The 23972-nt window shown below is 40.5% G+C and overlaps 1 protein-coding gene across 3 annotated transcripts; it reads left to right on the top strand.

Annotated features, from left to right (window-relative positions):
* The first annotated feature begins 105 nt into the window (after positions 1 to 105).
* Positions 106 to 19177, top strand: FKTN (fukutin). Of its 3 annotated transcripts, none has more exons than XM_072859878.1 (10): positions 106 to 167; positions 430 to 611; positions 1951 to 2010; positions 4902 to 5105; positions 6591 to 6868; positions 8335 to 8467; positions 10174 to 10303; positions 11416 to 11549; positions 12459 to 12586; positions 16606 to 19177. In XM_072859878.1, exons 2-10 carry the CDS (start codon positions 507 to 509, stop codon positions 16817 to 16819), a joined length of 1386 nt encoding a protein of 461 aa, XP_072715979.1. In that variant the 5' UTR covers positions 106 to 167; positions 430 to 506; the 3' UTR covers positions 16820 to 19177. The 3 variants fall into 3 exon arrangements, with proteins under 3 accessions (XP_072715979.1, XP_072715981.1, XP_072715980.1); XM_072859880.1 differs by having other exon boundaries at positions 12459 to 12630; positions 16606 to 16744; XM_072859879.1 differs by lacking the exon at positions 1951 to 2010.
* Positions 19178 to 23972: the final 4795 nt, after the last annotated feature.

Below are 23972 nucleotides of genomic sequence, written 5' to 3'. Positions count from 1 at the left end.
TGGGGCGGGGCTGAGAGACCCGCTGCTGCCGCGGGCCGGAGGCCGGGCCCCGGCAGGGCCTCGGTGCTGGGGCGGGCTCGGCCCCCTCCGCGCATGCGCGCAGGGCGGCGGGCGGCGCTTTACGGCCGCCGCGAAAGGCTGCCGGCTGGCGGGGAGGCGCGCCGAGGGTAAGGGCGGCCAGGCCGGCGGGAGCCTGCGGTGCCCCGGTGCCGTGGCCGGTGGGTGGGAGCGGGGGGAGCCGGGCGGGGCGCGGCGGTGCGGGTGACGGATCCCCGGGGGCCCCGTAGCTGAGCCCCCGCCGCGGGTCCGCAGGGCTCCTGTGGGCCGCCGCGGCGCCCCGTTCGGGCCTGCTGGCTGCAGCCGGCGGGCTGGCGGCGCGGCCTGCTCAGCGCCCCGTTCAGCGCCCCGTTTTCCTCTGCCGGCGCGCAGGGTGGAGCTGGGAAACCGGAGAAGATGAGCGACGCCGCGCTGCTTCCAGGCGGTGATCGAGAGCGCCCCGAAGACTAATGCAGAAAATCAATAAGAACGTGGTCCTGGCACTCCTTTCTCTGACCAGCCTGGTCTTCCTCCTCTTCCAGTTGTACTATTACAGGTTCTACCTGTCGCAGAAGGTAAGAGAGCGCTGTCCTGCACAGGCGTGCTTTTGTGCAATAACCGAGTACAGTGCCTATTACTCTACAGAGTCCTTTAGCAGCATTAATGCCACCCCCAAACTTCCCTCATGTGGCCAGCAATTCTTGTAGTATTGCCATGAAGCGGCTAGGTAGCCCGAGCAAGTTCCCGGTGGCAGGGGTACAATCGGATTTTAGTTGTCAGTCTGATATTCAAGTCGTCATGTCAGCTAGAGGCATCCCATTAATTCTAAAATGGGATGCCGTTCGGTGTTCTCGGCTGTGGGTTTGAGCCACCAAGAGTTTTAATCTTCACAAGCCGTCCTACTCTTGTTAAGTGACTTTTATTGGTAGCAAAGCCAGACCAGGTGCTATCTTAGGGCTTTTCTGAAGAAACAAAGCAGCACTTATCGGTTGCAGGTTTTCAGTAGTGGTGTTTTTAAAACAGAACCCAGCTTTTTCTGCAGTTGTCCTAGCGCTTTGTGATTCAGTGTTCATTTTCTAGGTGTTATAGATTAAATCCTGCTTTTGTGCTACCTGTGGAATGTTTAGCTGAGTGTGGTTTTCGGTATTGGAAAAAGAGATAAACGTTACTATAAATGAAATACTCTGGTTTTTTATGGTTTCATAGTTTACAGTTGCAATGCAGATTCAACAAAGGAACTCCTTGCAACTGTATGCCTTCATTTTATTGTTACAGAAGAACTGCATAGGTACCATGTTTACTGAGTTTGTTGTCTCTTGGTAAGGACATTCTTAAATGCAGGCAGTCTTAGTGCTAGGTGATACCACAACCTTTGACTTCTTTCTTATAATTTCTGATTGTAAGCAACAAGGCTGCGAATGAGAAGTTCTTCATACTTGTGAAAAGCTAAAAGCTGAGCCACTAACCGCCTTGGCTTTATGATACAAAATATTCTCTTTCAAATTTCATACTCTAGGATTGCGTCTGGAAAGACTGAAGCATAGTCCTGCTGCCTTTCCCCCAGTGGCATTTGCCTAACAGTGTTTGTGCTTGTCATCTACCTATTTTACATTTACTGGCACATTGACTTAGAAACTTGAGGCCTGATGATGCAATACTTGCATGTCTGTAAGTCCCCAAGGCTTGCATTGTCCTTCTAAATACACTAAGCCAGAGCAGTTGTCTATGATTTCACGTTCAGTACTGTAGTTGAGGGACCAGAGGCACAACCACAGCCATAATTATAAAGTGCTAACTGGATAAATGCCCTTGAATGTCCTGTTAAGAAATCCTAAGCAGGGATTCAGCTGAAACTTACTTTTTTTCCTTTTCTTTCTCCCTCCCCCTCCCTCTCCCCTTCTTTGGTTTTGATAGAATGGAGCAGTTTTTTCAAAAGTCAGAGGAAGCCAGTCAGGCGAAGACAGCACTAGAAGGGTACGTACATTGTCATTGCTTCATACAGTTCTTCTGCAAGTCTTGGAGAACTCACACGTAATTGAAAGCTCAGGGTCCAGTTCTCTTTCCTCTTCGCTGGGGATTTTCTAGTATTGAGGACTAAGAGATCCTTTCTTCACTGAGTAAAGTTACGAAGTGTTTCAAATATAATTTTAAAATGGAGTTGAGAAATGGTTACAGCTTAGTAGCCTTTGTCTGTGCAGTCCTTAGTAGTGTTGTTAATATTTTAAGAAGCAAAACTCATTCTTTCTAATATAGAAATTTTGATCCAGGCTTTTGTGTTCTTTCAGACTGAGTATTGAAAAGATTGGCTTATTTGACCTGCAGCTTGTTTGATAGTCAGTATCATGGTAAAAGAATCGGCTGCAGGTCTCAGGTCACAGGATACCTCTTTGCTCGCTCCAGTTGTTTAGCCTGCTGCTCACTGTTTTGTGTTACTTGCTTATGCTGGGTCATAAAGCTCTTCACAAGCAGGGAAATGTTACATTTCATCATTCACCAGTTGCTGTATTCCAGGGTTCAGGAGCAGCGTTAGGAGGGCCATTAGATACTTGAAATGGCATATTTTTTGTTGTGTCTTACTTAAGGTTTGCAGGATTGAGTGCAACCAAAACATCATGTTGGCATCAGGGAATCAGAAGCTCAGTTATGGTATTTGTAGTTAGCGTTTGTTTGGAAAGACTTTTACAGAAGTCTTTTGTTAACGGATCTCCCAGCGGAAGAACGGCACAGATGGTTGAAGAGAACGATGCCCTGGGAGCTGGCTGCCTTTCTCTTTGGATGCAGTATCATAATGTTGCTAGTTAGCAAAATAGCCTTTTAAATGCCTTGTTTCTGCTGAGAGAGAGGAAGGGTGCTCTGGTTAAGAGCTGTTCTTGGGAATAATCCAAACCAACTGCTCTGTGGACTGCTTGCTTGTGCCAGGAATAGCTCACTATTCTTGGAGGTGGCACCCCTTAGAACTACCTACGAGGTGTTAGGTGACGTGGTCACAGTGGGCTTCCAATCTGCCGGTCTGTGGACGGAGTTCTTATTAAGCTTTAACTTGATCTTACGGGATCATTAGTAACAAAGCAGGATGCTCCATGGTCCTGCCAAGGACCTGTTTCACTCCAGGCTTTCTTCAGAGTCCCTGCATGATAAGTCCAAAATACTCTATTTAAATGCCTTTCAATTCTCTTAGCTGCTTGACATCATCACATCTCTTTCTACCAATTATTTAAGTTTCAACTAAAAGCATCTGTTTCCCTGGAGAAGTGACGGGGGGAAAAAAGTAGTTATTTCTGCACAGATTTGCTTCCTGTTCATCAGTCTGATCTGCTAGTTTTAGTTACAGAAATAATGCTAGCACATCACTTACCTTTCAGCTCCATATAGTTGAAATCACTAAGAGGGTGGCTTTGCCTCTGCCTGTACAGCACATGTAGTGCTGCTGCCTAAATTGTGTTTGTTGATCCACATTGTGCCTTTATTCACGTTTTTACGCCTCTCTGAAGCTGAAGCCCCATGCCAGAATTGGAAGTTGGCCTGTGAAGTCTGGTTGAACAGACTCAGCAGCTGGATGGGAGGAAGGTTAGAGCTTCAGTTAGAAAGCCAGGGTCATCTTGCTGAGCAGGTAGCTTGGGCAGCAGGCCATTGTTTTCCCTTATCACACCTCTTCTAGAAACCTTGAGATGTAACAGACACAAAGCCTGACAGTGCTGTTCTAAACAAATATTTTTTCCTGAGTAGAACGGTACTTGAAATCATTAAATTTAACTGTTACAGTTAAATACATCATCTGTTTTTAATAGCAGGGTGGCTATGATTGCTGTAAATCTTCTGTGTGCCATGGACACTTAAATGTACTTGATTAAAATTCTCTGCTGAGTCAAGTTAATAAATCCTCTCACCAGGCATGGGACCTTTTTGCTACAGCTTTTAACCCCTTATTGTTGCCATGGTTGAGTGCCCTGGGTATAGTAGTATCCAAAGACTGGATAGCACTCACTTCCTACCTTCTCACTGAATCACCATATACAGCATACACGTATGGTGTATTGTATATATATATGAAGACATATACAGCAGACATCATGCTGAGGTTTGGGGATACTGTTTGGGAGTGGGTCAAAAGCCTTACTAGCGTCAAGGTATGAACGGTGTCCGCTGCTCTCGCCTTGCCCACAGACTTCTTCAAAGGCAGTCGGTGTGATTAGGTGCAGTTTGCCTTTGGTTGGCTTTCCCAATCACATCCTTGTACTTCATGTGTTTGGATGTGACTTTCCAGGGGCTTTTGCTCCAGAAGTTTCCTGCGGACTGAGATTAAGGCAACCAGAGTTCCCCAGATCCTCCTTTTTGAAGATGGCCTGAGATTCGCCTTTTCTCAGATTTGAGGAACGGCTCCTGACCACCATGGCCTTTCAAGATGTTGCAGAGCAGCCTTGGAATGACATCAGCCAGCTCCCTCAGCACCCACCCACACATGCATTGCATCTGGTCCTATAATCTCTAGTTTATTCAAGTGCTTTCCAACTCAGTCTAGAGCTGGAAAGAATCTAGAGTTTAGCCTAGAGTCCATTCTCAAGTCTAGCACTCTGGAGTTAGAGTGCTTTAACTTGTAGAAAGTTCTAATCAAAGCTGAAAGATTTTTCCTTTAGTCTTAGAGACCTGGAAAGCCTGTGCGCAGCCTGTTCTTCTGAAAGAGAAGATTTCCATTTCCACAATTGTTCATGGAAGTAAAATGCACACTCAGCAAATGTGTTGGGAGATAAGATTTCCTTCTGTCAGTGGGTTGGGTTTTTTTCCTCCTGTCAAAGAGTTTTAATGTTTTAACCTTGTATGCTCAAAGATGGTGTTTTTAACTTCTAATTTTACCGTCTGTCAAACAGCACGTGGTTAGGAAGTTCCTAGGCTTAATATCCAGTCACAATATACCAGTGTATTTGATCGATCCTTTGATTCTGGGACTGATTGATAAAGACATTGAACAGATCAGAAGTTCTCCTGATGGTCCTAGTCCGGAATGCAAGTACTTTTGTGCTCCAAGAGACTTTACTACATTTGCACTACTGGACAAAACATGGAAACATGAAGTAAGTGCCTCTTCTTCAGTTCACATTTGTGTATTGTAATGCATTCAACTGTTCTATGAATTTGAGACATAATGCTTTCATGTTTGTATTAGGGCCTCTGAATTAATTGTGTGGAAATCTCATAAAGGTATTGGTAGAGGAAACTTTTTTTTTTTAAGTAAACGGTATCCAGGCACTAGCCTGGGTACATGAAGAGTCATATACAGATAACAAAGTTCGTAGAAGCTGTCTGCAATATTCATAAATGCTTGCAGTAAGAGGCCAAACAAGAAAGAAAAAAGAAAGTGGTCTGTTAGAAAGGAAGAAGGAAAACCTTAAGCTTGTAATCTAGGTACAGCCATAATAAATCTCGAGTTTGGGGATCTATCAAGGAGGAAATGCAAGTATTGATGTGACAAGGCTAGAAAGATTATCATAGTCTGCTGGTTTACATTTCTTTTAGTACATTGTTGTACTTAACACCATTTTATTTTGTCACTTAGTGTATTGGTATCTCTGCTTTTCTTAGGTGTTCTGAGATTTTTAAATGGATGTGTTAAAAATAGAGGTGTAGCATGTGATGAAGGACAAAATGGAATCCAAGATTATTTCATCAGTTAAGTGTCATCTGGAAATATTTATTAGATTAATTTATACAGACTAAAGATACCAGTGACAAACAGCTTTTTTTTTTTTTTTTTTTTTTAAAAGAAAAAGCAGGAGACATTAAAATGGTCTGTGACTATTCTACTGAAGGAGTCCCACTCAAGTGAAGAGTGGTGGCACTTGGTCTGATCAGGCAGTTGTTTTACCCATAGCTGTAAAGGAATTAAAGAAACTGAGACTAGGGTTGTGTGGCAGCACACTAATATAAATCCATCTCCCCATTCCTTTGTGGCTCATTGATAATATCTGTAGAATCCAGAGGAGAAGCTGATATGACTGCATAAAGCACTTCAAGGGGGGTAATTGAAAGAGTCTTCAGATGCTGGTTGGTTCTTTTCTTAGCCAGAATTTCATTCCCTTTTTCTATGGAAATATGAAAGCCTATTACCTAGTGCAGCATTCGGTGAGATTTAGACAAATATTTATGTATATAATAAAACAAGATTTTGCAGTAATAATTTTTGTATTAGTGGTATCATTATTCAAGGACTTATGAATGCCAAGTTCGGCACAAGAATAGCTTTAGAGAACAGTTTGAGGGTGCAGAGAAGGGTGCTATGGCAAGGAGCAAACCTAGTCCAAGCATGGCTTACAACACTTATTTGTTCTTTTATTGAATAGTTTGAGGGACGAAATTTAAGACAAGGAAATACAGTGGTTGGAATTGCTTGTGGTTGCTGATCTTTAAGGTCTTAGAAATTTTTGAGTAATTTGTGCTTAAGTCTGATTAGAAAATGAAAATTGGGAATAAAGTCAGTTAATAATAAACATTTAGCATTCAATTTTGGTTTCTGTAATCTTTAGCTTCTCTTTCTGTCTCTCCCTCTCTGTCATTTTTAGGTGGGCCTTTTTAGAACTGCTGAGAAAATGGGGTTCCAATGGCTAAAGATTATAAACAAAGACCCCCGCTTGGATGGGATGGATGACCTGTCTGGGATTGAAATTCCCTTGCACTACATATTTAAACTGGCATCTCATGCCATTCATCTGGTGGTCTTCTATGAGAGGAGCGGTAATTATCTCTGGCATGGCCCCCTGAGGCTCAAGCAACATATGGACAGAAAATTTGTGCCTTTCCGGAAACTCCACTTTGGTCGCTACCCTGGAGCGTATGAAAAGTGAGTTCGAAACAGAGGAGGCAAAAAGCCATAACGGCACTTCCAAAATAACGTATTTCTCCTGTGTATAAAATTACTCTCTTTCCGAAAGTCAGGTTGTAAAATTTAGCTCATGTATAGTTCAATCCTCAAAGTGCAGGTAAATTAAGGTATGAAGGTAAATCCAATTCTGTTTACCTGAAAACAAGAGCTTCCCACCATTTATAAATTAAGAATTACATTTTAGAGGAAGTTGCTGTGTAGCCAGGTCGAAGCAGGCAGAAAGATGAGAGAAGTAGTCATGACTGAGGTTGAATGTACCAGAGGATCTTCTGCTAGAGTCAGTGGTTTACCGTTAGTATATTTAAAAGTTTGAAATCTGTTGATAGCCATCTGTGCTACCAACACAGGAGTACAGTAGAAGTGGCAAGAGATTTAGTACTAGCTGATACATATTTGGTGTTCTTTCTATAACGATATATATCCAAAAGTTGAATACAGATACGGGACATTAAATGAAAAGGGGAAGCAACAGAAATCCATTCAGTTATAGTCCAAATAATCAGTGTTAAAGAACATGAATAAAGAGAGGTGACATTTGTACCACAAAGGCATGTGCCAACTATTGCATCTAACCCATGTTCATAACATGCTGACGGGACACCTTTCTTGCATAAATGTTTGAATTGGTGGTGTTATTTTTCCATAGTCTTATGCTTAAACTTTGCATTACATTGCTAAAGTTACTGTAAATGTCTGCCTTTTCTTACAATGCTTTCGATAGCAGTATTTCAGGAAATACAGATCATGGCAAATCTTTTCAAGCACATACCACTAGGCTTTGAGAACAGTGTTGCTGTAGGATATGTTTATATGTTATAAATCAGAGAAAAACAGCCAAGCATTTCACAAGCATTTCACAAGTCAAAATAAATCTGTTTAACTTTTTCCTTAAAGTTGATACCATTCTTTCTTCCTTTTAAAGCATGGAATCTCTACTGGTTGTGTGCCTAAACATTTGAAATTGACTGTGTAAGCTGTTGAATGTCACATTTCATTCATTGTGAAGGCTGAATGGTTTTAAAACATTAAATGCAAATAGCCTCAAAGTACAGGGTAAAATTTGGTTCTTAAGTGCATCCCATACTTTAGACAACCAAATAAATAGCCTGAATTTTCAAATGCACTGAACAACAGCTGCAAACAAATTCAGTGCAAATCATGAGTCAGTAAAGGAATCAGTGATCTGACAAACTAACTGTGGGCTTATAGGCATCAAATTTATTTTTAAACAAAATTTGGAAGTGTATGGGGAATTTGTTGAAGTTCTTGTTGCTCTTCTTTTATAATCAGTTTTGGGTGTATTTGGACAGAGGAATCACTGCCAGTAGTATGCATTAAGATTTTAACCTGAGCTAGAGGAGAAGGTGGCTTGTAACTTGTAAAGGAATTGAATGGGGTAATGTATCATCTTTCTTTCCATGCAGGCCAGAACTTCTGCTTGTTTCCATTGATGACTTAAAAGTTCAAATTCCAAAAAATCCGTCCAGTTTTCTAGAGGAGATGTCACACTCTAGATTTCTTGAATGTAGGTACAGAGAAGCTCGGGCTTTCTTTCAGGTTAGTGGTAATCAGGTAGTGTCTCTGAGATGTAATATACGTTTTCACTGATTGACCCAAACCTACAAACGCTTCATTTATTTTTTACCTAGATGTTCGCATACATAAAGCTAAAATACAGCCTCTGAGACTCAATCCACAGAGTTTAGTAAGTGGTAATAAAACTAAAACTTTAACTGAAAATCATGGTCTGTCTTTTTTACTTGTGAGCACATTTTTTTCCATTTTCCAAAACTTTGAAAAGAACAGGTAACCAACATGTCCATAGTTCTCACACATTGTTACTATAAGTAGATTTCATGTAAATAAGACTAAGATCCTGTGTATCTTTGTGGTTGAAAATTTTCCTTATGGCAATTCTCAAAGTTCTGAGTAATATTTCATTTTATATTAATTTGAACTGTGTGTTGCAGTTGCACGTTCCTAGTTTGGTTGCTTTGAAATGGTATATTTGTTCTGAAATGACTTATTTAATTGCTTTTTGACCATGTAAGCTAATGTTTTCACCACTATTTAGAGCATTATTTTTAGAATATTGCTACCTGATTTAGCAGATGGTAGAAGACTTTCTTCTGCAGTATGGGGAGCATTTTGTCCTAACTTGAAAAGGACCAAGATATAAAGTGGTCAAGAGTTACCACAGTTATGACTGTGGAGTCAGAACCAGGTCACTGAATTTGAGCCATCTCTGATTTCATGGAAGGGGAAAAAAGAGGACGCTAGAGCTTCCATTCTTCAGACATTTGAGGTCTTGGGGAAGGGACTTCTCAGGGAAGGAAAGACCATCCTTGTTCAGTCTAGTAGGCTGTAGCTCCCCATATGTGTAGCAGGATGGTTACTATACCCAAGGGTACCCGTGTGTTGTCACTTCATGTGTAAAGGACAGAAATTGCAAGCATGCTCCACTTCAGCTCTAAAACCTCCAGGGAGTAATTGCCACAGGCAGAGAAAATGGGCCTCAGAAGGTATATTGAACTTTGCTGGAGCTTTAATATTGAAATAAGCAGCTGGCATCTGTTTAGAAAAGTAAGTATTCATTTCAACTGTTTTTTGCCCAAGAGCTCTTGATTAAATCAGTCATGAAGCTGAGTGGTGCTTTGTTCCTGTGTTTGATTTGGTAATGTTTGCCCAGACTGCTGTGTGGTTTTTGGCTTTGCATTACAGAAGATCTCGCCACAGTTGTATCTGGAAGATGGGCATGATTTTCTATTCACGTTGTTTCTACTGTATGGCAGAAGTTGTCAACATCCAGTTGTCACACTTGGTGGCGCCAGATAAACTAGTGTGCTGGAAGTAACTCTGGTTCTGTCCCTAGTCTCCCCCTGGACCGTGGGTATTGCCTTCAGCGTGTGCAGAACTAGGGTTCATCTGTGTTGTTGCCAAGTGCTGAGAATCAGTGTTTAATACATATATCCTTATTCTTATTCTTATACATATATTCTTATTCTTGTTTATACATATATTCTTTTTACTGTGACTTTACATTCTGCTAGTTTGGAAAAACTGAAGACTGATGTTTCAAAGTTTAAATTTTAACTTGTTATTCTAGTGCACGTTCTCAAACTGGGCTGTACATGTGAAAACAGATACTGCCCAGATACTAGTTAGGTAAATTTTTAAAGGTCATTTTTTCTTAGGACACTGAAAAATGAAGGGACGAGCTTGCTTTCTGACAATAGCTTGCTTATTCTTGCTTTGCCTTCCAGCTGTATCCTGATGATGCCTCTCTTGATGCAGTGGAGTTCAGGAAAAAAGCAAAATCCTTGCTCCATCTGGCTGCCCTGACACTGAATAGCTTAGGAGTAAAGTTCTGGCTGAGCAGTGGAACATGCCTTGGTAAAACATTTGTGTTATGTTGCATTTTTAAACTGATCTGAAATTTTAAACATTTCATCCTCTATTGCTTGTGATGTCAGCTGAGGTTAGCAGCCAAATGTACCGGGTTGGAAGGTAATATGTGGCATTAACTGTATTGAAATAGGTCTTTTTGCTCCTGACAAACTGCTTTTTCTTTAGAAACTTGAGCCTTGGAGATGCTGAGCAAATTTCCAGTGAAGCATTTAATGTTGTTAGCAATTATCTGTGTTGTGTTGATCACTGCTTAGAAAGTAATCAGCAGTTCCCTAAATTGTGTGGCTTAGAATTTACTGACATGCTAGTTGGAAAACACAATGATGGGCACATATTTCTGCTGTCTGTGTAGGCTCTCAGCTGATTTTTGTTCCCATGCAATTTGGTGCTTATCACTGACTTCTAAAATATAGTTTACATTTATTTATTTTAAAACACATCCTTTTACTAAAATGTCAGCCTATTAGAGTAGGTACTGCAAGTTTTCAATTCTGCTGAAGATGGAAGTAAGATCTTATCACTGGTGAAGATGTGTGTGACACATTTGTGTCACATGTGTGTGACACATTTGACTTGTCCTAGGGAATGTGATTTTCTGAATGAACAGTTACTAAAAGCTGCTTTAATGAAACAGATAATAGGATGTCCCACTTCTTTCTTACTGTTTTGCAGTGGTGCTTGAAAGATGATTAACATCTCAGATACTATATAAAATAATATTTTCCAACTAAAAGCACAGCTATAGCCCTGTAACTGTTTATTGCTGATTAGATTTGGGCCCAGATAAAGAATATTTTTTCTTTAAAGACATTTAGATTAGAAAACTGAAGATAGTTTGTCTTGAGTTAGTGTTTTCTCTCTCATTCTTGGGTTTCCGGAGGAAAGAGCTGGCTTTAAGTGCAGTAATACTTGTTTTCTTTGATGTGGTTCATTTCACACCAGAGAAAGGCTGAAGTCTTGTTTATGGCCTCATTCAAAGATCTCTGCCTGGTGACCTTATGGCAGTTCATTTTTATGTTGCTTTTGTTCTATTGATATGTTTCTCATGTTCCTAAATTAACTAGTTTGGTTTTTTTCCTTTCTTTTTTTTCCCTCAGGCTGGTATAGACAGTGCAATGTCATTCCTCACAGCAAAGATGTGGATTTGGGAGTCTTTATAAGGGACTACAAAGCAGATATCATTCCAGCCTTTCAGAAAGCAGGGTTACCACTGAAGCACAAATTTGGCAAGGTACATAGCTAATGAACAATTTGCTTCATGTGTCTTTCTGTAGGTTCATAAATTTGAGTACAGCTGCAGATCACTTATGTAGATGTCTGAAGTCTCAGCAGACATTTACTCATTAGTGTTTTACCTAAACATATAGTCTTGTTGATTTTTGTGTGTTCTCTTGGACAGTGTGTGAGAAAACACCTTTCTTAATAGCTTCAGCCCTGTTTGGGGAGTCTGAATTCCACCTCAGAAGAAGTTTTTAATAAGTTTTAAAGACGTGTCTGTGTCAGTGGTGCTAGAGAAACTTAAGAATCAAGGTAGAATTTAGTCTTTGAGATTGGATGGGTCTCATCATAAGGGAGGATTGGTGATAGCTCTGAGATAATCTGTAGCCCTGTATGTAAAACTAGCAGAAGGGGAAGGATGGCTTGAGGTGGGCACTGGGCTTGTTCATTACTGCTTATGTGGATCTTTATTTGGCTTTTTCAGAGTGTAGGCTCCAGAACGATAGAGAGAAGAAACAAAATTACAAGTATATGAAGGTTCAGCCACAGTTCAAGTGATATATCATTACTGGTGCTAGTGAGTGTTTTATTATAGTGGAAGTGTGTTAAATGATGACACCTACTAATCATGTGTTTATTGACTGAGATTATTTTGCTTGTGGCAGAGGACAAGGAGATGGTGCTGAAGCTTTTGGGGCTAAAGGGAGGAAAGAGAACATAGTCCCACTGACGTGCAGAAAATTTCCAGTGTTCTCAAGGCATCAAAAAAACCCAAAGAAATGGCAGAATTGGTGTATTTTCTTCAGTTAGGATAGGAGTCGCTCTGCATACCTGACCAAAATAAATTTGTTTTCTGAAATCTGCTGATGTAAGTGGCCTTGTATTTTTATGAGTATATACAATGTGTATTTTTGTCTTGCAGGTAGAAGACAGTTTGGAACTCTCTTTCCAGGGAGAAGATGATGTGAAACTCGATATTTTTTTCTTCTATGAAGAGGATGACCACATATGGAATGGAGGAACTCAGGCCAAATCGGGCAAGAAATTTAAGTATGAACTGGATTTGTACCTCTAATAGGAAAGAAATTGAAAAAGTTAGTGTTTAGTGTTGGTATTTTGTGTGCCGTATGTAGTTGCCTGGCGAAGTCTGTGCTCTTTGTGGGAAAGGCAGTTATCAGAGGAGAATCAGTGGAGGTTTTGCACTTTGAGATCAGAGAAGTAGAAAGAGAACAGTACTAGGCCTTACTAGAGAGGTGCTGGGCTTGCCAATGCCAATTCTGTTGTGAGATCGAAAGCAGTGCTGGCATGTTGTGTATCAAGCAGATCTTAGCCGGACTGTGACAAGCTCTGAGTTAAATGAACAGCTAAGATGAGAAAGAAGTCTCTAAAACTGTGTTTGTTGCACAAACTAATTTTGCAGTAAAAAAATGAATCCTTAGGCATCTGTCTCGATGACAGAGTGTTATGGCAGAAAGCCTCAACTGTCCTTGCAAAGTAAACCCCATAGTTTTGGATTTTGTGGTAATGATTTGGAATACTTTATTTGACTCTAATGTGACAGCAACGCAGATGACTGCTGCAGACCTCGTTGTTGTTCCTGTGCTGAAAATGCAATTTTACATAGGATCCCACATTTCTTGCTTCATACCTTTCAGTATTAAATCAGCAAATAAGTACAACAGCTTCTTAATCTACTCAGCAAACTGAATATAGGTTTTGATAATTAGATTTGTTTCTTTCCATCACCCACCTTAACTTAGACAGTTGCAGACTAGTTGAAAACCTTGTTGACTTCTGTAGGATTTCATTATCTTTCATATTTTGCCTGAACTGTATTTGCTTATATTTAGCTTAGTGTGAACACTGTCATCCAGATGGTGATAATGTCTGAGTCCTTGTCTTAGTTATCTTTGTTCTGAAATGATAAACAAAGATTGGGGAAGATATTTTGATGACCAGAGTCAAAAAGCACACTTACAAATAGACTAAAGGAAGAATTCTTGGAATATTCCCACAGAAAATGTTGCAGAGCATCTTTCTTAGAATACAGCAACAATTTTATAGTTTTCCAAAGCAGGCTTAATGTCTGTTTTTCCATACAAGATTTTGGAAGATTTTGTGTGATGCATTCTGTGTGATGAGGAGGGAAGCAATTCCTTTCCTTTTCTTTGTGCTTCTGTTGTGTTTAAATTGCAATAGCTGTTTCCATGCCAGTGGAGTTGACATCCTCTTTCAAAACTCCATTGTAGCATCAGACCTTGGTTATTTGAGACCTGTTTTTTTCTCCCCTTTCTTATGACTGGTCCAATGCATGAGAACAGAAGGTAGATGTGAACTTGTGCTATGCTCCAGCTCCTATATCCTAGCATATTAACAGGTGTTTTGGAACTCAACTTTCATAAAACACTTTCCTTTTCTTGTAGCCTAGTATGTATCTCTGGTGGTAATTTTTTTTCAAAGTTTACAAATATGGCTTTCTAGTTCAAGAAGAACTAATTTGCTTAGACATAATAGCATAAGGAAACCTCTATTCTGAACTGGTGTTTCTTAGACATAGTTTACTGTACTTAATCCATACAGAAAAGGAGCAAGAAAACTGCTTTTTTACTATTATAAAGGCCCCAAGCCCTGACAGAACATAGCTTTTCAGAATGCTTAGCCAAATAATTCCAGATATGTATTATTCCAAATACCTTCTCAGAAAGAGAAAAAGATCACACCTTTTTAGCTGTGAGATATGGTGATTTAGTATGCTTGATCTGAATGCCTGCAACACCAGATTGACCCTCAATTTTGCTTAGTCTTCAGCCCTTTCAAAATTTTGGGGGAAGGTAAAGTGAGGAGGTCAGTCAAAAGAGAAGTGATTGTTTGATCATGTTGAATCCTAACTCCACTTTAACAATTTTAAAGGAATCTCACCAGCTGTTTATGTGGTATCAGAGGAGATATCGGTTGCTACCGGATCATCACAGATAAGGGTGGGAGTTCTCTTCCAAGATATTTATGTTTTTAAAAATGAAGGGTAAAAGACATTTTCTTCAGAAAGCTAAATATTTGCACAGGCATATTTTCCATACATCTTGCTAAATAAAAATGTCAAGAATTAAAGTATTTTTAATTTAGTCTCTAAAATATTTTTCATTAGTCATTTTTAGTCTCTGTTTCCTTGGAGAGCTGGTTTCTAAACCTTACAAGTCTGGCTGTATGGTTTGCGTTTTCATGTGCACAAATACTTCCTCCACATTGCAGACACAAGAAAGTATGTACATTCCCCTTATCTTGTCTTGGAGTTACAGCATTGAGACCTCCTATTTGTTACCAAAATTAATGCTGGACGGTTGCATTCTTCAGCAGAGAATAAGTATTTACAAAAACTAAATCTGGGAATCAAATCTATACTGTATGCTTTAATCCTTAAAATGAGTTAATTCTGTGGGCTCTTAACACAGAGGACTTTGTGTAAACTTAAAATCTTTTCAGTACTTTTATGTCCAAAGATTGATGAGACTGAAATTGGAAGAAAAAATGGTGAGCAGTGTATAGCTACAAGAGTATGTAGCATTATTCTGGCCACTTGGAACGAGCAAACAGTGAGCAAGGATTCCAGTAGTGTGAAGCATCACTGAGAGCTACATTTTTCATCAGTGAATGTAAACATCTGATTTTAATAATAGTTAAATAATTATTTTGGTGAAATTTCCAGCTGACTTTAATTTGCATATTAGTTTATTTAAATTATCCATTGGTTCTTCTTAGAATTATTATTCGGAGCTCACTCTCTGGAGGATATAGTATTTCAGTGGTTTGCTGATAGCTTTTAGTATATGCACGCCCACTGCAATTCTCACAGATGAATGACTTCCTGGTTAATAACAGCTAAATAGCTATTTGATGGTTATAGATCCACTAATAAAGTTTGTTTACCTTGTTTTCCCCTTGGTAGCTGGCATTTTTTTGCTTTTTGGTTTAGTTTAGAGCTAATCAGTAGTCTCTGCATATATATCCAAAAGTGCTTGATCACTTTTTTCTCTCCCTCCATTTAAGGCATAAAAGCAAGGTTGTTTTATTTTCTGAAACTGTTAGCTCAGCGCTTAGAAATAAAATTAACTTTATGCTTAGAGGAACATGTGGGGTTTCTAATTCATGCAAATGCACCAATCTTTTAACCTTCTTTTTTGAAAGGTCTTAGTGCTTATGACTTCATTTTAACCTGTGAAAAGGAGTTTTAAGATCACTTTTTTTTTCTGTGGAAGAATTCACAGCTTCAGAAGTGGAAGTGGTCCTCTGCAGGAATAGTACATAGTCTTTGGTATTTACTTAACACATCGACTCTGACACTGGGCTCCTATAGGATGTCATTCTGATCAAACTGTGACATTTACCTGTGAACTTCCACTGGTGTAAGCATACTTACAGGTAGGGCTTATGTTGGCCCTTCTACAGAAGAAAACAGGTAGAATAAATTATCTTTAAAATTTGAATGGGCGGAGACAGTTTCAGAAGGTATACAGGGTGGCAGCTGTATCTTAAATTCTTTGCAAGCTGCTCCAAGTTTGGCACCATATTTAAGCATGGGTACTGAAGGGGAATTGCATGCTTTGTTGGTAAGATTGAAGAAAGGTAAAAACTTGCTTTTAAAAAAGGCCTGACTCATAATAAAGTATTTAATGCTGCTTTTCTCAAAATCTTCCCTACCAAATAACATGTATCATCCTCTTGACACCCTTCTAAATGAGGCAACTGTTAAAATCCAGTTTGTAAGTGGAAAAGTAGAGACAAAGACTAAGTGATTTCCTATAGGTGGCAGAATGATATGGGAATAAGCAGCAAAAGAGTTAGAAATGCTCCTTCCTAAGAACATGTGGCAAATGTTAACCAGTTACTGTTGGTAATAACACCCCTGTCCAGCATGTAAATAATACTTCACAGATAAGGAGCTATGAAATAAGAAGAAAATTATTCTAAATCTAACGTGGCCACTCGCTGCAGTTGCTTGCTTTCTCCATGAACTTATTTAAAGGTGTATTTCAGTCTTCTGCCAGTGACCATGTTCTTTTGTTATGACCCAGGTATCTCTTTCCAAAGTTTACTCTGTGTTGGACTGAATTTGTAGAACTCAAGGTACGTGTACCCTGTGAAACCCGTCAGTATGTTGAAGCCAACTATGGCCCAGACTGGAAGGTTCCTGTGAAGATGTGGGACTGGAAGAGCTCGCCATCCAATGTGCAGTACAATGGTGTCTGGCCTGTTGATGAATGGGACGATGTCATTCAAATCTACTGACCACCTGACTGCTAATAGAGCGTGCCTGCTATCCTTGAAACTGCCAGTTTGTAATTTCCTATTTCCCAAAGGCATCAAGATCAGTTCCTTTCGTAACTTCTCATCTGTTTCCTAAGGAGACATTTACCTTTCTTTGCTAAGCAGGTATTTTTTTCACCTTCATCATGCATTTTCTGGGTAGTTAAAGGAGAAGATTAAAGGCAGGATGTGGCAACTGAAGAGAAGGGAAGCTGAAAGAAAAACTGCACAACAGGAATAGAGAAGAAATGTTGCAGTAAACTTATGGGCAGTTGACTGTTTAAATGTAAACAGTGGCCAGGTGGCTTGGACTTTCCTGGGATCATCAAAACCTTGGGACTGTTCACTTCTCAAGTTTAAGAGAGGGATAGGATGGAAAAATCCCAGATAAGTTCCTCTTTTTTTCAGAGGAGATCCTGTGAATGTTCTTTTAAACACCAGAGTTATGAGTACCTCAAATGTGCTTGACTTGAGACTGATATATCCCTCCGATATGTAAGAGGTTGCTCTTGGGGGTGGAATCTTTCTATTACACAGAACCCATGTGACCCACCTGCTTTACATGTAGGAGGTATTGGGTAATGGTGTAATACTAAATGAATGGAAGGAGAAACTACCCTCATCGGAGATCTTCATATAGCAGCTGTTTTTTTTGTGAACTAACCATTGCATGTGATTATGATAGGGAATGTTACCTGCTTTTTTGGGGTTTTTTTTTGTTTTTTAAGAACATGAAGGTGTATGCCACAGGGATGTCTTTCCCATGAAAAAATAAATATTCTGGGTTTGATGTCCCAATTAGTGTGTTCTCCATGTAAAAGTTTTGACCAGATTTTAGAAAATTATATCTATCCCTCCTTTCTTACAAGTAGATAAAAATGGGGGTATTCATAGTTTTCATTTAACATGGGTTCACAGAACAGAGATTGCAGAGAATTGTAGCTCTTTAAGTGTAGCAGAAGTGTGTACAAATACCAACTGTTCCATCAAATTTGCAGTAGCATAATTGCAAGTGAAGTGTTAGTGTAACATTAGCTTTGGATGGGAAGAAAGGGGAAGCCTGACAGCTCTTTCCTCCTGCTTCTGTTTGTGCTTTTGGTCAATGAAGTAAGCTTTCTTCTTCAGTATTTTGGAGAGGGATCGTAGCTTTCATATGAGCGTGTGTGTCCAAGTTTGTTCCAGTCCTGCTGTGCAGGGAAGACAAGGGCACTAGAGCTGCTAGTGAGTTATGACTATAATACACTGTACAGATCCGGGACTACTTGTGAACCAGTGTGAAGGTACTGAATGGAGCTCATGTTTACTTGCAACAAACCTGTATCCATTCTTTCCTTGCTAAAGCAAAAAGGGTATCTGTGGGTTGCAGCTTGTCCACCTTTCACTGAGGTAGAGGTAGGTTGAGTCTGTGGTTTGCATTCTGTTGATCTGCAGTTTTCGGCTGTGTATTCAGATACGTACAGTTCTGAAGAGATGAAGTAGCTACTGCTGTGTGGCAGTTTTACTACTGTATCATTCCAGGTGCACTCCGGGGCTTCCCTGCAGTTTTTGTCCTGGAGTGTGCTGCATGCTTTTTCCTGCCAATCCTCTCAGTTCCAGCGGTCTCCTGCCAGTGAAGCACTGGAGTAAATTATTCAGCTTCTGGCAACAACCTGTCATGCTGGCTTTTCAATTGGTATGGTAACTTTGTTAGCTTTGCCTAATTAAGGAGAGATGTAAAATCCTGCTAATGCCATTTACCTGGTAAAGGAGACATTATGCCATAAGGGATAATTTCTCAGGTAGAATTTGTTGTATTTTTTCCTTAAAATGAAAAAAGCCAATGTCCTTACAGTTTTTGTGTTCAGAACTCTGTCGTCGTTAACTTCTTTGTTTAATAACATACAATAAGCCTGTAAGTTTTTCCAAATGTGATGGATCTTTAAGAGTGAAAGAAAATATATTATCAGAAAATTACAATCCTGTCAAATTTTTGACTTTGTATTTGTAGATGGAAGAACTAATGGAAAAAAATGCTTGTCCCTGAAAGGGAGGATGTCTTAAATAGTTGATTATACCTGTAAGTTATTCTTCAGGTTAAAACACTTTCTCTTCAGCCAGATACAAGTGTATGTTTAACACTGATTAAAAGAAGGAGAGTCTAATTTGCAACTCAAGATGTTGTTTCATCCTTTGTTTTGTCATGTTGGGCAGCATTTAACACACTTCATTGCAGTTACTGTGACATAATGCAAAGAGAAAAATTTTGAACTGTTTCTTACACTGCTTATTGACTGTCTATCTTGAACTTTTATTTTTTAATAAAGATACTTGGACACAACTTGGAATAAAGCAGGTGCCCATATGCAGAAAAAAGGATCCTGCAGTTGCACAAACACATTGCACTTCTGCATGTCTCCTGTCATGCTTTGTGCAGTGCCCTGACCGCAGATTTCCTGCTTGTAGGATTGCGTCCCACGGAGTGGTGTAAGCAATGTAGAACTGGTGCTCTTCAACAGTACGCTGTGAGGCTGACGCCTTACCATTCCCCATGGAATCACCCAGATTTAGGCATTTGTTTCCTGTTAGGTTCTCCTGAATTGACTCGTCTGAAATTGATTCTTAAGTCTGTGTTATCTTCCTAATTTACTAACTACCTTCATTTTGAAGGTGCTCTAGAGAGGAGGGCAATTTCTGAATTCTCTTAATGGCATGCATTTAAGGTCTTAAGCAACAACATGCAAAGTACCTTGACTTGCATGTAGCAAAGCACATTACGTTTCTGTAACTGGTAAAGATAGCAGAGCCTATTCGAGGAATGCCCATGAGCCAAAAAGAGGGTAGCAAGATGTTCAAAGCTGTGGAATAACTGCAAAGAAAGATTAAAGAAGATTGAAGAAATAGATTTGCCTGAAGAGAAGGGACCATAAAGAGCCATTTTCAAAAGCCATAAAAGATTGTTACGAAAAGGAACGGATGTATATGCTCCCATTCCATGATTGGTAGGAAATAGAAGCAAATGGGAGGAATGCAAATTGAGGTCACCTGGAGTATTTTACATGTGGAAATGTGTGAAGCCTTTGACTTTGGGGGTCTCTGAGAACACATCAGACAAATGTCAGCCAAGACTGACTGTAGTTAAGGATTGACTTGTAGTTAATCTTATCTTCCAGCTGGCGGGAGTTCGTATTTTCCATGATTCTGTATTAGTTTTCAATAACTTTCTGCTTTTACAAAATGGAAATTGGAATCATCATTTGTATATGAGTTTAAGAAAGGTTGTATTTCTAGAATCAGATACTAGAGCTCATACTGGGAGTGATGGTGAATCGCCACCACACTGTGGAAATGATAGGAAACTGCAGCATCTTGAACACTTGAAAAATGTGATCGTTTACAACAAAAGTGCAATGCAGCTCTTCTGAAGGATATGTCTGAACCAAACTGAGGCTGTAGGACAATCTTGTAATTCCTGCATGGAACAGATGATGCTTGGCCGCGTAGGGCAGTGAGCATCTGAGGGAGATGCCGACCCTTTTGATCCATCTGGAATGAATCTTCTGATAGAAGAAAGGCCTGTGTATGTTCCACCCCAGTCTTCTCTTAAAGTCAGAAATGGAAGGGAGACAAAACTGGGATGATACAGAGAGGAGAGAGTCCTGAAAACATGGCTGAGTCTTTCTCTGCTCTCCAAATGAAAAAGAAGTAGCTGGTTTTGTTATGCCCTTTCCCTTGAAACAAAGTCTGGGAGATGCTGGTTCCCAGTGTTAAAAAAAAGCAGTTTGCTTCCTTTGCTGCTTTAGTATTCTCTCCCCTTGTCATAAGTCTTAAAGTCTCTCAACTCAAGAGAAAAAGTCTCTGCTTTGCACTGGGAATTTGCAGTTGGAATTGTTTTGCACTCCTTTAACATCTCATTGTTAAAGGAGTTGAGATGTTAAAGGAGTAACATCTGTGTAATAATACAGATACCTTCCTTCGAAGGACTGGCTTGTCACAGTGCAATGACTTTCAGGAACTTAGTTCTGTCCTTTATTACTCATTGGCAGAATTCTCTTGAGTTCACACAGCAGTTCAAGAAATTCAGGGGCAGCTACCTCACTGTTTAGGCTTGTTTTCTTTCTCTTCATGCAATTCTACCACACTATGTATTGCAGAACAAAATGTGGGAACTTGGGAAACTGCATGCAAGCACATAAAAGACTATCCAGCACTTGTATTTAATGATCTACATCCGCTGTTTTGGTAAATAGGCACCAGCAGCCAATTTACATCAGCTGATAATCTTGCTTAATAGCATTAGATTGCCTAATGGTGAGTTCTCTACTAAGGCTAGTTTTATACATAAATGTCCTATTGATTTAGACTGCACTAGAGCATGTGAGTTATGAGCTGAATGAGTTTTACCAAATCCAAGTCACTGCTGTAATTAAGGGGTGGTGGGTGAGAGCTTTCCCCTTGAAAAAAGGAAGGGACAGTGAAAGTTTTGTTCTTAAAGGAGGGAAACTGACACTGTTGTGGTTGTGCCTGTTTTCCTGAAATAAATCTTTCCTGCAGCTTAAAAGAGAAGTCACATATTTTACCCAGAATTTACTAGGTGAAATGTCGTGCCTGGTGCTTTGCAGATCGTACTGCATGCTCATAATGTTCCTCTTCTGGCTCTAAAACTTCTGAATACCTTCTTTTTATCATCAGAGTAATTAGCTTGAATGTTAGGGGGTACAATGTACCTGTATTTCAGACTGCAGGGGCATAGGACATTGGTATCACTAAGGGCAGTAATGTGTCTGACACAGTCCCATAGATCAGGTTTGTTCTGAAACAGAAAGCAATTTAGAGCTATGGTTGATAACAAGCTGAATACATAGTAACATAGGATAACATTGTGACCAAAGGAAATCAAGCCAGATGTAGAAAGAGTGCTAGCATCTGTAGGACGAGTGAAATGAAACCTTTGTTACTATGTTGAGCATTTCAGCCTGTGTACAGAGATCCATGCAGGCCCTCACCTTTTAAGGTGGTGGACCAGTTGGGGAGTGTCAAGAGAAAAATAGTAGGCTATAGAAAACCACCTACAAGGAAGTGTTGAAAGAACTGGGGTTGTTTAGGCCGAGAAGGATGTGGCAGGCACTCCATCCTGTTCACTTGGTTGATAATGCAAGAATGAAGAAGCTTAAATTTCACCAAGGAAGATCATACTGGACTATAGGGAAAGTTTTTGGAATTTAAGGAGAGGGTAATAGTTTGGGGAAGGGCATAGTATATCCTCCCCTGGAGGCCTTCAAGAATGTGGTTGGTCAGTAATGTCTGGAAGGAACGATGTGATTGCATGTCTTCTTGCCATTACCTGGAAGAGGGCCCAACTGAGTTTAGGAAATTATTTTCTTATTTCTTTGTTTTCTTTTGATTTCTTTATTTTCTTACTTTTGGGGGTTTTTTGTGGCATCTAAACAATATTTAATCTGCACAGTTCAGCCTGCTGAGACCCCCGGTGGAACATCTTTATCTCATGAGATATGGATAGTGTTAGCAAGCTAGGGGTGCTATTCTCAGAAGTTTAGTTTGCTGTCCTAAGAGTGATTAATAGTGCCTATTTCAGGAAGTCCAGGTTTGCCAGGTAGCATTGGGTTAAAAGGTTACAGGTAGGTATGGATCTCTAACTTGAGACAAAATCCCAGAATCACAGAATGGTGTAGGTTGGATGGGACCTCTGGAGGTCATTTGGTCCAACTCTCCTGCTCCAGCAGGGCCACATACAGCTGGTTGCGCAGGACTGTGTCCAGATGGCTTTTGAATATTTCCAAGGATGGAGACTCCATAGTCTCTCTTTGCAACGTGTGGCAGTGCTCTGTCACCCTCACAATGAAAAAGCGTTTCCTGATGTTCAGGAGGAACCTCCTGTGTTTCAGTTTTTGCCCATTGCCTCTTGTGTCAGTGGGCACCACTGAAAAGAACCTGGCTCCTTCCTCTTTGCACCCTCCCTTCAAATATATACATTGATGAGATCCCCCTGAGCCTTTGGTCAGAAGAAGGTGGTTAAAGAAAATGTACCCCCCCAATAAATCATAGAATCATAGAACCATAGAATGGTTTGGGTTGGAAGGAACCTTAAACGTTCTCTAGTTCCAACCCCCCTGCCATGGGCAGGGCTACCTTCCTCTGGATCAGAATGCTCAAAGCCCCATCCAAGCTGGCCTTGAACACTTCCAGCGAGGCAGCATCCACAACTTCTCTGGGCAACACTGTTCCGGTGTCTCATCACCCTCATGGTAAAGAATTTTTTCCAAATATCTAATCCACCCTCTTTCAGTTTAAAACTGTTACCCCTTGGCCTATCACTAAACTCGCTGATGAAGAGTCCCTCCCCATCTTTCCTGTAGGCCCCCTTAAGTACTGGAAGGCTGCTGTAAGATGTCCCCAGAGCCTTCTCTTCTCCAGGCTCAACAACCCCAACTCTCTCAGACTGTCCTCACAAGGGAGGTGGTCCAACCCCATGATCATCTTTGTGGCCCTCCTCTGGATCCACTCCAACAGGTCCAGGTCTTCCTTACGCTGGGGGCCCTGGAGCTCAACGCAGTACTCCAGATGGGGTCTCACAAGGGTGGAGTAGAGAGGGAGAATTGAGCACTTGCCAGTGAAGACTGAGGAAAAAAAGTTGTTGAGTACCTCAGCCTTCTTGGTTGTAGCCAGGTCTCCCGTTTCACTCATCGAGGTGGTATAGTTTCTTTAATCTTCCTTTGTTGTCCTGTGTACCTGAAGAAACCCTTCTTGTTATTTTTTACGTCCCTAGTCGAGTTCAGCTCCAGCTGTGCCTTGGCTTTCTTGATCCGCTCCCTGCAATCCCAAGCCATATGCTTAAAATCTCCCCAGGATGTGTATCCGTGCCTCCACTGCCTATGCATTTTGGTTTTGTGTTTTAGTTTGGCTGAGAGCTCTTGACTTAGCCAAGCTGGCCTCCTGTCTCCCCTGCCTGACTTCTTGCATGTTGGGGTTGAGAGCTCTTGCACCATAAGAAAAATGTCTTTAAATATCTCCCAGCTCCCGTTTGCTCCTTTATCTCTGAGGGAAGTTTCCCAAGGGATCCCATGCACTAGCACCCTAAACAGCTGAAAATTTGCCTTTCTGAGGTTGAGGGTCTGGACTCTACTTTTTACTCATCCTA

The sequence above is a fragment of the Ciconia boyciana genome, chromosome 4, assembly GCF_034638445.1.
Source record: "Ciconia boyciana chromosome 4, ASM3463844v1, whole genome shotgun sequence".
NCBI classification, from domain to species: domain Eukaryota; kingdom Metazoa; phylum Chordata; class Aves; order Ciconiiformes; family Ciconiidae; genus Ciconia; species Ciconia boyciana.
This window is presented reverse-complemented; position numbering and strand designations above follow the sequence as displayed.